This window comes from Cygnus atratus, chromosome 2, assembly GCF_013377495.2.
Source record: "Cygnus atratus isolate AKBS03 ecotype Queensland, Australia chromosome 2, CAtr_DNAZoo_HiC_assembly, whole genome shotgun sequence".
NCBI lineage: Eukaryota > Metazoa > Chordata > Aves > Anseriformes > Anatidae > Cygnus > Cygnus atratus.
The window spans coordinates 46,778,874-46,792,429 of NC_066363.1; the positions used below are offsets into that span (position 1 = coordinate 46,778,874).

Genomic DNA, 13,556 nt, shown 5'->3' on the forward strand with positions numbered 1-13,556 from the left:
TTACTTAGTGTTGGCAGTTCAGTTACTCTGTTTTCACATGAATAAGAAATAATCCTTGGGGCGGGTCTCCCTGTTCAGTGGAGAGTGCCCTGACTGCTAACAGCAAAATCTGCGTTCTTGTTAAATTTCATCTCTCTGAAACGTATCATTAAAAAACAGGAAGGCATTTTTGGGGTAGGCTTTGCTCAGATGCATGTAAGTTTGCTTCATGTTTGCACTTCTGCATCATCTGTGAAGTATTGGCACAAGCTAGGCCAGAAACTGTATCAAATGACTTTTTTCTTTCTTTTTTTTTGTAATGTATACTTCTTTTAAAACATAAAGCATTTTTCTTTGCTCACACATGGACTTTCCTGATCAATTTTATGACTCTTTGAAAACCCCAAGTCAATATAACTCTTGTATTTTGGGGAAAGGATTGTATTGAGGGGAAGTTGGTGAAAGTAACTATTTCCTTTGGAGAGAGATAGGCAAGTATTCATACTTTCTTCTCTTTCCTGCATGCTGAACCAGAAGTTTGAGAGGTTGCAGGTAAGTTTAATAGCACATGAGCTGCATTGAATTCTTGCACCAAGGGCTAACAGGCTGGCAGAGGGAGGGTTGGTTGTTTTTGTGGCTGTGGTCCATTGCTAGCAGCAGGAGTTTGTTGTTGCTTGGCCGCCAACCTCTTGGAATTTGCTTGTGTTATCTGTAGGCACGCGCATCTCCTTCTCTGCATGCAACTGATACACATAGAAAACTGTTGAGGAGGTTCAAACCCAACCAGCTTTTAGGAGAAAGCTCAGTGTCCTTGTACCTTGTCTGTTTGCAGATCTAGCAGTGATACTTGCTGTGCTGGCTGGGGCTGGAGTTCTTGCAGCTATTGGACTCACTGTGTGCTGTGTTAAGAAGAAGTAAGTTCATAATTCAGCATATGTGTAGTTTCAGGTTTAAGAAGGTGTTGTGGGAGAGCATCTGGGCCCACTATTTCATGTTGTTGGCACGGATCCCTCAAACAAAGGTCTGAAGCATGATATAAGCAATGTATTTGGTGTTGGAGTGGTGCAACTCCAAGAATGCTGCTTTATTCTAAGCCAATTTTCTTAGAGTAGAGCAGTGTTCCTGGGGTCACAGTACTTCAGTCCCAGTGTGTTGTCTGGCTTTGCCTTGAAACAAGCCTCTGGCTGTACTGGAAGTGAGGTATCAGTTGGACTTCATCAGTGATTAACGTGAAAGGAAATCACAATGAATGTGGTTGCTCAGTATGTGACTGTAGACAAGACTTTGTTAAAACAAGCTGTAAGCTCACTCAGGTATCTTAAGACCTATCTTTCATCTACACAACCTCCAGCAATTTCTTCTGGAGTTTATGCATCAAGCCGGAGAAATTTTTTATGAGATGAGCCCTTGGGGAGAAAACTCGATTGTGCAAAGCCAACACACACAGCTTTATTCATGCAAGCACAGTCTGAAGCCATCAATAGTTTTGTTTCTGATACTCGTGCTCAGTGCTGGCACACAGGTAGTTTGGTCATGAATCTGTAAAGCTGGAATGAATTTGTGCAATATGATGATTAGAGCAGTTATGGGCACAATTCTCTGTCTCACAGGAAAGGCTTTAAGAATACAGGCTTAAAAACCCTTCAGTTTTTCAGCATTTGGACTTTCTGCCTTCAGAATAGTCGCACCAAAACCAGGAAAAGTTCATTTGACTTTCGTAGTGGATCTGCTGTTTTACTCATCTTCAGCAGCACTCAGCCTTGTTTTGTGGGGGTCTGATGGTCTTTAGGTCCTATTAATGCCTGTGGAAGTTGAGAGGTTCAGTACGCTGCATAATTGGGATGTTCCGATTGTACTTGGAATGCTACTGGAATCAATCTTGCAAACTTCAGGGTCAGCAGAACAGCAACAGATAACTAAATAGCTTAAAGTTCCTTTCTGCTATGTTAAAAAATCATGTCCAGACTCAAAGTTATTTTTCCCAAGATCGCTAGTATAGCCTTCAATCCAGTTAGACTGTCTGACACTGCAGCTGGGGTGGGCAAACAGCTGTCATTACTGAGTTCAAATGCACCAAGCTGTGTATTGTTTCTGACCTGCTATCAACTTCAACTCTGTAACAGGAAGAAGAAAAGCCAGAATCCCATGGTGGGAGTATACAATGCTAACGTCAATACCCAGATGCCTGGAAAACAACGCCTATTCAAAAAAGATAGGAAAAACAATGATTCTCACGTCTATGCAGTTATTGATGATGCTATGGTCTATGGGCACTTGCTGAAAGAATCCAATGGCTCAGTCGCTCCAGAAGTTGATGTGTACCGGCCTTTTGATGGGCCCATGGGTAGCTTGCCACCTTCTCCACCTCCGTTCTCTTTCAGAAAAGACATTAAACGCTCTCCTAGCACAGAGGAACCTCCACCTCTGGCAGAAACAGACCATGACTCTTACACATTTGCTCATCAGAAATCAGGGGAATTGGAGGACAATGGGGATAATACAAATGAGAAGAATAATGGAGATACAAGCACGCCTTTCCTGGAGGATAAGGAACAGGAGGATTTAGAGGAGTAATTTTATGCCAGGCCTGGCAGTTTCCTGTGGAAATACAGATACCCTGTAAGGACAAGGTTCTAGAGGAAAAAAAAAACAAACAAAAAAAAGGAAACAGAAGAGGAGTGTTATTTTTAAATGTGTTTTGATACCGTTTTGGCCTTGTTTGTTTTTTTAACTTCAGCTGTTGGTAGCTTCTAGTTTTAGAGTGAATGTCTAGTGAACTCAAACAGTGGAGCACTCCAGGAATGTGTACGCATCTGGTTGTGGAAATAGATGGCAAAGGTATGCTCCTGCTTTTTATTATAAAACTCTCAGGAGAAGGAATTCATAACAGTACCAGCTTAAAACTGTGGCAGCTAATAGAGTGAAGAGTCTTCTGTCCAGTACTTCCTCCTTTCTCACGAGTCCTTTGTCCTGAGTGTTTGCTGGTGACTTTTTGAAGACATGAACCATGTCATGTGCTCAGGGCAGCTCCAAATTGCACGCATGTGCGTTCATTTTCCTAATGTCTAAGCAAAGGAGGGGGCAGACTGTCATTTCCAAAGCTTGCAGCTTGAAAATTCATTGTATTTAATGTAGTCATTGTTATGGAAGTGTACTGAAAGACAATGTATGCAGTCTGGAAGAGCTCCGTGCATGTAAATCAGTGTGAATACTTGAGCTTGGGCTCATCTGGCTCAGAAGTAAAGTTATGGGTTTTTCTCTGATTTTCAACTGATGTTATAATACTTCAGTAGCACTGTGTGACCCTATACCAAAGAATGTTTTTTCTCTATGCTTTTTTTTTTTTTTAAAAAAAAAAAGTTTTAAAATTCTAAAAACAATTTGCACTTTGGTTCAGATGCCTGTAGCACATCTTGCTAGTGTCTTGACCTTGTGGTCCAAGTAAGAGTAAGGATTTGATGAAGAAATGACAATGCTGTCATTCAGCTGTTTACTAATGCGTTTCACTTCAACTGTTAGAAATGCTTGGTTATTTAATAAGGATAAGAAGCGGGTTAAAGAAAAATAGATTGTTTCCAGCAGGCAGTTTCTCTGAAATGTAAAGTGTATGAGTGAATCCATTATAAAGGCCCACTTTTTGTGTTTTTTGGTCATCAGTCTGAATTTAACAACTGTCTTGAAATGATGGTGGAGATAACTCTTGATTTCTAGTGGGACTTATACTTCAGTCATGTAGCTGCCGTTGAAAACCACCTCTTGCAATTAAGGTAAATAATAGCTTCCATTTCTGTGTGCTGTACTTAGCATGTCCCTCAGCTTCTGTGCCTTTTACAACTTGAGGGTCACATCTTCATGCAGAGGACCACGGGTATATGACTTAAGGTGGCTTTTATATACAAACATCTGGCTTGTCTAGGTGCGCAGTTACTTAGGATGTTTGCAATTTTGCGAGCAGCACAAGACTCGGCGACTTGAGAATTTCTCTCCAAATGTTTTACCATGACTGTTTCTTTCCTAATGATGCACAGAGGTACCATATACCAGAGGTGTTGCATGCAATAACATTAAATGTATAATAACATCGAAGATGAAAATGTCTTCACTAGAAACCCTACTGTTTACATCAAAAGAAATGTGGATTTCTTCCTGTGTTGTCAATTTGCAATGCCAGCACAGTTTATGGTCAAGTTTGTATATTTAACAATTTATACCATTATACTTCCTGGACTAGTGTGAGATTAAGTATAATGTCTTATTTGTCTCAGTTTTCTGTAGCATGTCGAAAAACACATGCCAGCTAAAAGTGCCTTTTAATTGTTTAATATATTTTTCTGCTTATATTTAGCACGTTTAATACAGAAATATGTATTTCTAGATCTCTGGCTGGTCACTGGGATCACATATTTCAAAGTGTACTGGGGGTATTTTCATGTCATGTGAGAACTTGAAAAGATTTCTGCGGTACCGATATATCTTTTTCTCAGGTAACTGAATTGCCACAGTATGTTTTATCAGGGTAGTCCAGTTATGTGTTCATCTGGTCAATGCTTCTCTCTTCTCGTTTCTTGAAAAGGAATGTATTCGTGAGAGAAACTTAAGGCTGTCTCGTTCTTCCAGCTCAGTTTCTGCGGTTGCTTAGGTGAAATCTTTGAGTTCATGTTCTTTCTGACAAACTGATGAAAATGTAGTAGAGGTTAGGCTTTTGTTTACAACCTCTTGATATCAGAAGGAAGAATATGATGCTTATGGATGTCTTTTTATTTGTTCTATTTTAACTCAGCTCTTGGTATGACAATATAAACCTTAGACTGGAGACAACTGTACACTAAGGTTGACTTTTCACTGTGCTTATGTTGGTACATTTAGGGTAAAAGTTCAGGCACAAATTGCAGTTCACTTTTCCATACGAGAAAGTTGTGACTTTTTTTTAAATAAATAAAAAGTAACTATACTACCAGCTAGAGTAATTAGCGTACGTCTTTCTCATGTCTCTGTGTGTAACTATATGTATGTTACGTGAGTGGAGTTAAGTAGAGGGAACTTCAGAAGATCGCCTGATCATCTCTGAAGGGATCACTTGAGCTTTCAGAGTGAATGATCCCTGCAGTCCTGCCAGCTTGGTTTAGTTTTCTGCATGGAAACAGCCTCCACTGGAGTGAGCAGGGCAAGACTTGGTGCTCCAGAGTACACGAGCACCCCTCAGCAGTCCCGTGGAGCAGAGGAGTTTCCTGAAGGATTTCAGGAACAAGCATCCTTGCAGGGAAAAGAGGGAGGGATAATTTTATCAACTAGTATGTAAGTGTCCAGTTCTGTAGGCTTCATGCTGGAAAAACTTGTACAGATTTTAGTGATAGTGTTGCCTTCGTATGGAGTACAGGGTCAGCCTCGAGTATGTTGGTGTGTCAGTAGCCTTATCACCCTAGATGACAGCAATGGGTTTCTGGAGAACCTGTTTTGCCATAATATAGTGCTGACTATAAGCATCCTTTTAGTTGCATCGCCAGTGATATGCTATTAATTGCTGTTTTTAAGGCGTGTTTAGATCAGTTGGGAAAAGGGTTGTAAAATACGAGAAGCTTTCTGCACGAGTGTCTCAGTGGCTTCTTGCTGGGGTTGTGATGTTTGTGATTTATTCATGTCAAACTGACACACACAACTGAATTCCACATCAAGTTCTCTTCATTCGTGCCATTTTATTACTAGCCTTCCAGCCCAGAAAATGGAAAATGTGTGAAGCCCTTCTTTGTTCTAAATCAAAATGCAAAGAATCCATAAATGTCGACTGCTTGCTTGTTTCATGTGTTTATTTTGAAGCGAATTCAATGCATATAGGAAATGAGGTTTGAAATCCTCACTATTTCTGAGGATTTTGGCAATCTCTGGGAATGGCTCTTAGCCTGAATTAGTTGGACCTGCTCATGGAGGGCAGATTGAGCAAGGATTAGCCAGTCCCTAGCCCCCCTCCAAAATCACCACTCAGTATGAATGCAAATGAAGGTACCACTACTTGCTGCTTGGGTTTGATTCTGTGTGGTTCTGAAAATCCTGATGTATCAAAATGCTAAATAATTGCTTTATTTGAAATGCATATTTGAATAGTCTAGTGCTGTTTCCAGATAAATCAAGAGCCAGGTTACTGTAGTTTGGATCAGAGTAAAAGTTGGAGACCACCATTAAGAAGAAATGAAAAAGCTGGTTTTGTTGTTGACACCAGACTAATACCGAGACTTCAGCTCCTCAGTCTGACAGAGAATAAATTTAAATATGTGAACATTGTCAGGGGAAGGGAGCAGGGAGAAAGCAAAATGTTGAAAGGCTCTCATCTGAGAACACATCTCTGCCAGCCAGCATCTAAATGAGGGCTGTGGTGTGCACAAAGTGGGAGCAAATCTGTGTTCCCAAAAACTTTGAAGCTAAAAAAACTTTGAAACTTTGAAAACTTTGAAACTTAAAACCATATAGGAATCATTCCTGTAGTATAAATGGCTTTTTAAGTCCAACTTTTAGTGATTGTTTTTGATCAAGTATAGCTTCCCAATAATTAAGTGTGGGTTAGATGATTTTATTTGAAATGGAGGTGTTATGGTGGGGAAAAGATCCCTTCTGGAAGAAAGGAAAGTGCTTTTACAGGGACTCAAATTTTGCCATCTTGTTCTATCTGCATAAATGAAGCATGGTGAATTGTTTCAATTAGCAACACTCCTAACATAAAAAGGTTTTCTTTTTTTTTTTTCTTTGTGGTTTTGGCTGCTTCCATCTCTTGTATTAAAGAATTGCTGCACTGCTGCATACACTTCTGGGTAAGATAAATCCTAAAAACCAAGAAGCGACAGCTTTGTTTCATGCTACATATATATATATAAAATCTGTAAATATATACGTATGTTTGTATATAAACATTTATATGTATATATATGCATATAGTTATCCTGGTACAAGAACTGCTACAGTCATTCCTAGCTGTAGAAAAGGAGTGCATCCTCTCAAAGATGCTTTAACAGAGCAATACTCCATCAGCACACAGCACCTTTTTAGACCTGAGAGTCTAGAAAAATGGCATAGCTTTCTGAAAGCGATGGGGAAAAAAATGAGGAGGAAAATGAAGAAAATGAGAAGGAAAAATGTCCTGCAATCTTTGCAACAAAACATTTTTATTTTATTTTTTCCTAACTGGAAATAAGTTGACTTTGGAAAGTATCCCATCAGTGAAAGGGAATGCAAGAAGGATGAAGCTTGATATGTGTGACTGATTTCATGGGGAGCTAAGCCCTAGCAAGCAGAAGCATTTCCTGGCGGCCTGGATGTGCTTAATACCTTCTGGAGGCTTCTTATTCTGAGGCTTATATTTTCTGAATTATAGAAAATAAGGGCAAGCTTGTGAAAGGTGCAGAAAGAGCTTTCAGGATCCATCAGGGTTCCTGTAACAACTGATCTACCTGGTGTTTTTCCCAGTAAAGTTTAAATATTAATTTTTACCCCAATATTTGCACAGCACCAGCCTTTCCACAGGGGGCCTGGAAAAAAAATAAAAGAAGAAAGCTAAGCTTGGCTGACTTGCACCTTGTTGCTTGACTTTGAAGCAGATTTCTACCTGAGGCATGCTCAAACAAAACAGGAGCAGGTTCAGGTGTTCCTTTTCTTGGGAACCCTGGGCGAGTTTTTGCCCAAAGGAGGTCTTAGGGTATCCTGAACCTCTGCCACGTGCTTCTGCAGTAAAAGTACCGCTGCCTTTGATCTTTATTTTAAGGACTGGAAAACTACAGAGAGAAGTCATGCAGACAGCTTTCTCACTACGTGAGGTTAGTTACCGCATAACGTCTGCCGAGTACATGTACAGAAATCCAGGTTTATGCACAGAAGAACCCGGCCTCAAGTGAGATGTGCTGCTTGCTCTCAGGTGTACGAACTGCAGACTCTGAAGCCTAATTGCTGTCTGCTTCAAATTCATCGTTGCAAGTGCTTTTTATTTAAAAGGTTCAGGTTTTGTTGTTGTTGTGGTTTTTTTGTTTGTTTTTAATGAAAAGAGAAGCAAATGAATGGTACATTTCTCCCCTCAAAGAACTTCTTGTATTTACTTGCTGGATTCTGGAAAAAGTGACCTAAAAATGAATACGCATAAATGTTCTGTAATGGACAGTTAACTATGAAGCTAAACAATCATTGGGGATAAGGTAAATAGGGCTATTTTACAGCTTAAACTGCTAAGTCAAATTTTGTCTGTACTGAACTACACACTTTCATTTTGGGGCATCATTGCATGAGGCTTTTGATTTTGGACACCTGCACATCTGCTGGTGCTGCCTTAAGCTGTAGAAAGTTGTAAAGTTCTGCTACTTAAAAACATAATACAACTTCTCATCTCTTCAAAAGTGAGGAATTTAAAGATAAATGCTGGGAAGTTTTTGTATTTAAAAAAAAAAAAATCTTAGTAAGATGCAAACCCAAAAGCTTGAGTCTGTTCACATTTCCAAAGTAAATTAAAACTGTTCTTCTTCCTGCCAAATCAAAACCTGTTTATATACTTGGTAATTACTTTCACAGCTTAACGCTTTATTTATTCAAAAGCTTAAAAATGTTCATAACGTTTTCCTTTCATTTGTTTCCTTAAGTTAATTAGAGCATGATCAGTTTTTATTTAGTAAGTGGAAAACTCTAAAAAGTAAGCAAAAGCGTAATGAAATCTCATAGTATGATTGCTCTGTGAGCATCTTGTAGCTTAGCATCTCAGAACAATTTAAAAAGGCAGCAAGCCATTACATTTTCTTCTCTAAGTTCTCTTCTTTGGGGTGATGGAGAGCAAGTGTCTAAACATCTTAAACCAACCTAATACAACGCACAAGTTCGTGCATATTAAATTTTGTCATCTGAAATATTAGACGTATTTTTTCTTGCTAGTGAAACATCTGAGGAAAGTGGCCTACTCACTATATGCATACACATTCTGATGTTTGATTTTTGGCTGATCAATTCTGTTATATTTTTAATTTTAGCTGCCTTGGCTTCCCTTCCCTCTGGCCGGAGGGATTACACTGAGGGTGCTGGGTGAGGTTTTCTGTAGCAAGGTCCCCGGATATTGCTGCCACGAGGCTGCTTCAGAGTTGAATGAGGTGACAGTACTTGAAATGATTGTTTGCATTTAACTTCAAGTAGCTGCAGAAGTATTTGGAAAAACATTGCTAGGGGTAGAATAAATTATTCTGGAAACTCTCTTAACATGAATGACCTCCTATATGACTAATGCCCAATTAGAAACCAAATTAGATGGAAATGTGCAGAACAATTAGCCAGGCCCATAAATGGTACTGTGAATCATGTCTTTACCCGTAACCTCTTTGCAAGATACACTTCACAAAATCTAATTGCTCCACTAATGTTTACAACAGCAAAAACGTCTCCACCAGTTCACAGTTTGCATTAGGTGATGCAATGGTGATGACTCCTGGCTCTCTGTCACCAAGGAACGAAGCAGATGATCTGTCGCCCTTCCTGCTACCCTGAAGTCAAAGTGGGTGAGAATAATGTATCACATCTCTTCTGAAATATTATGATTTGAGGCTCAGACACCAAGATAAACTTCTAATTGTTAAGGTGAAACTTATTCTTTATTCTGAGAGTGGATGTTTTTCTGGATACTTCTAAGATGTGTGTGTTTTCTTCAGGGCTAAAGCCTAGCCTCACATTAACCCTTGTCCCACTGCAGTCAGGGGGTGAGGACCACCGCCTGGTCCCACTGCAGAGGGAGCGAGTGTGCCCCTGACCCCCTCAATCCTCTCCCTCCATAGAGGCTGTTTGTAGTAGTGCATCTCCTTCATGTGTTTCTGATGGTGGCAATCAGGTGCCCATCAGGATGAAGCCATCTGACCAGTGTAAGAGAACAAGTGAATTTCAGATTTGAAATGAGAGAGAGAAAAATAGAGGGAGAAGCTTTTTCCCTTCCTGGACAATCGCAACCACCTTCCTGTCCCACCAACGTCCAGGAGATGCTGGGGGGTACACAGGGTGTGCTTTGTTTTGGGGGATGATGAAGGCCAATGTGTTCCCATGCCAGCTCACATACACCCCATCTCTGCCAGGACCCGGTGGTCTCACTGCCATGGCTTGATTTCCCACTTCTTAAGGGTGAGGAATCCCGGCTGGCAGCACTTTCACCTAACCCAGTGCAGGGGCCTGACTGAGGGCTGCTAAGCGCTTCCACTTCTCTTTTGTGGCTTCAGTTTTGAGTGAGAGAAAAAAAAAAAAAAAAAAAAAAGGGGGGGATCCCTTCGAAAGCAGGTTTGCTTGCTGCTGACACCAGGACTCCTACAAGGGGCTGCTCATGCAGCTGCTGCTGGTGGCCTTGGTTGAAGTTAGCACCACGCTGGCTATTGATGGCCTGCTCCTAGCTGTGATACTCAAATCGCATTTCCATACCAAATTCTTCATGCAAAAGATCTCCCGATAGCATTGTGCAGCCATAGGGATGTCAGATTTTACCTTGTGCAACATCAGTTGTGGATCCTAACTAAAAAGCACCAGCCCTTCCCCTGGGGAGAAGGGTGCATGTCGCCAGTGCTTCTGACGGGCAAGCAATTACCTGGTGGACAACACACTCACATCTGTGCTCAGCGTCTCATTTACAGGTGAGTGGAGTCGAGTTTTGGGAGGTGGAGGGTTGGTTGGCTGCTTTGTGATTCTTGTGTGCTCAGAGCTGGAGCCCACCCCATGGGTTTTAGCTGAGAAGTTGGTCATGGCTAGGTCACATGGCTCAGGAAACAGGCAGGGGGGGAGAAGGAGCAAGCCTGCACAGAGGGAGGCAGCACTTGTGCTTAAATTTCATTTTTTTCCATAAAGCTACTGCTGTAATAGGATTTGCTGCTGCTGCTGCTAAGCTTGCAGTAAGCGCAGTAACCATGACATGGAGCTACTCGTACAGCTGAGACATGATGATATAATGGAAGAAGAGTATTGAATCAAGGTTTTCAGGCAAACTTAATTTTCACAATTTCCTGATTTTTTGAGGACATTGCCTTAATATCTCCTTAATATCTCTTAGTGTGTGTGTTTCATTGTGCAGCAGTCCAGTCCCATAACCGCAATGCTCCTAATATGCAAGTGCTGCTTATGCAGCCTGAGCAACTTTGCTGACAAATGAATAAAATAGCAGCAGCATCGCTGGGATGTGAACACACTGTTTATCCTGTGCCTTGGGGTCACCTGTCTGCTCCAGGCTTTTTGGCAATGGCCAACTTGTTCCATCATGTGAGACCCAAAGTCTTGTTCCATCGTGTGAGACCCTCAAGGAGAATCAAAGTGGAAGATGTCCCAGGAGGTCGTGGCAGCTTACGGACACCTCTCTCATTCCTCCCAAGAGAGGAGGGCAGCCCTTAATGCAGCCAGTTCATGACACTCACCATTGTGACTTTCCTTGGATCTCTAGGGTCATCCAGACCCCCTGATTATCACATGAATCAAAGACTTAATCTTTCCTTCTGGGCTCACCGCAGTTTTACCCCCAGAGCTGTGTGCTCTCATTTTGGGTGCATTTATCACTTGATAAAAGCCACGAGGTGGTTTTGCATCTGGCTGTGGGTGCTACCTATATCTGCAACTCCAGCAGGTTTAGAAAACAGACTACTCCTATAGGCTGGCAAAACAATTCCTGTAAATGTTTAAGTTATAGAAAAAATCTCAATAATGATTATTTTTGCCTGCTTTCATGCTTTTCACATTTTATATGTAAAGCTTTTTTTCCTTGGTACCATGCTTTCAGGTTTGCTTACCTTTTTCCTGTGGTACACTACAATTGCTTGCTGTGTTTGCATCCCTTTTTGTTGTGTACAGTTTAATTTAGGAGTAAGAAGCACTGGTGGTTGTTCTGCTTCATTTCTGAAAGCACACTGAGTGTAGGCTGTGTAGAAAACTGTCAGTCACTCGCTGTAGGTACACAGTACCCCACCCACAAAGCTCCTTCCAAGTCCTTGCTCTTCAATGGAGCCAATTGTTTCACGGTGTTTATAACCAGTGCTATTTCTGGACCATTTCCTAAAACCTGACTGTTTTAAGGCCTACCCACTTGGCGGTTTGGCTTTCTGCTCTGACATATTACAGAATAAAGTACAAGAGCCAATTTCCATGGGTGTATGTTGCAGCAACTGGTGCACGGGCAGGTGGGACCTGGGACATCTCCCGTAGTGTGGGGCTCAGATCCCCCATGTTGGGTTGGCTTTGGAGCTCAAGGGGTGTGGGTTTGGACGCAAACCTTCCAGCAGTGGAGGCAGCATCCAGGCTGTATGTGAATCTGTATGAAATTCAAGCTGCCCCAAATGCAAAGCAGTATATCACTGCTGTTGGGCTGATTCACAGCTCCATCTACCCCCTTGCTAATTGTGCTTGAGGAGCGATCATTTAACATAAAATGTACCTTGTTTGCTTCCTGGGGCTTTGGCGGAGTTGTTTCAGATTTGTATTGGCTGAATTGCTGTATGAAGGTTCAGCTCTTGTCTTCTGATCGCAAGTAGCAGAGCAGCAAGACCTGCTGTCTAAAGCTATGGCAACATCACAGTCCAAAAATCATATCCCATAAGAGAATATTTTATCAGCTTCCCTGTTAACTTTTTTCTGTAGGAGGACTTTTACATGACATCTCGTCCCTCGGGTGTCCGAGGTCATCAGTCACACCCCGAAATGCCTATTTCTCTGCTCTGCCTGTAGAAGAGAACCCACCTCACACAACCGATGCCTCCACCATCTTCGTGGCCCCATCACTGTGCTGTTAGGTCCACGTCCCCTTCCTGTGCTGAAGAGCCCCAGACTGGCCCCGACCCTCCAGATGTGGCCCCACCAGTGCTGAGAAACACAGAAACAGGGTACAAGAGTGAGTGACAGAGACCTTGCTTTTGGGCTCCCCGTGATTCTCTGCCGATGTCACAGAAATAAGGAGCATCCTTGTTGCTGCAGTGGGACACTCAGCTGGCCTGGGGGTATTTCTGCAAAGCACGAGGTGCTGTGGGTGTTGTTACCCACGCTGCATTTTCTGTTAGAAGACACAGTGCTTCCAAAACTGCTTTTGTAAGCATTGCTTCTTCAGGCCTGTCCTTCACTGTCAGCCTGTAGGGCTGCTGCTTTGTGCTGCCCTTTTCAATAGGCTCGGGGGCTGGCTCCCTGACGGGGCTGAGCAAAGCACAGCTGCACTGTGATCAGCTCTGGCTGCAGGCATGGGTGGCCCAGGCCCCCAGCGTGAAGGTGGCACAGCCACCATCCTGTCCGTGTGGCACGGTGAGGCTGACGGACGCCGTGAGTAGGATGTTGAAGAGTTTCTCTGGCTGCATTTGCAGCGGGCCCCAGCCATTACCCACACACTCCCCCTGGGTGCTCCCCTCCCAGAGATAATTTGGGGTGCTGTTAGGTCAATAAAGCACCGTGTTTTTTTTCACTCTGTACACCACAGTTTGATATTCTCTCTCCTCTGCTTTATCTTCTACCCCCAAGATGATGATTTTTATGCTCTCAGTGTAGTGACCCCCAGCTGTTTTATATTTATGCTCCCAGCAGTTGTTTGGTTTACTCTTGTTTGCTGATCTTCACAGATCTGTGACTCT

At 42.2% G+C, this 13,556-nt stretch overlaps 2 protein-coding genes across 2 annotated transcripts in view; both read left to right on the forward strand.

The window, feature by feature from the left end:
* The window catches only part of CDCP1 (CUB domain containing protein 1), a 32,008-nt gene extending 25,157 nt beyond the window's left edge, over positions 1–6,851 (forward strand). Inside the window, exons 8-9 of the mRNA XM_035549868.2 lie at positions 812–893; positions 2,103–6,851. Coding sequence (XP_035405761.1) covers positions 812–893; positions 2,103–2,553 — 533 coding nt within the window. The 3' untranslated portion in view covers positions 2,554–6,851. The remainder of the gene's footprint in view (positions 1–811; positions 894–2,102) is intronic.
* The window catches only part of KIAA1143 (KIAA1143 ortholog), a 273,363-nt gene that overhangs the window by 110,632 nt on the left and 149,175 nt on the right, over positions 1–13,556 (forward strand). The gene's annotated exons all lie outside the window — the stretch shown is intronic.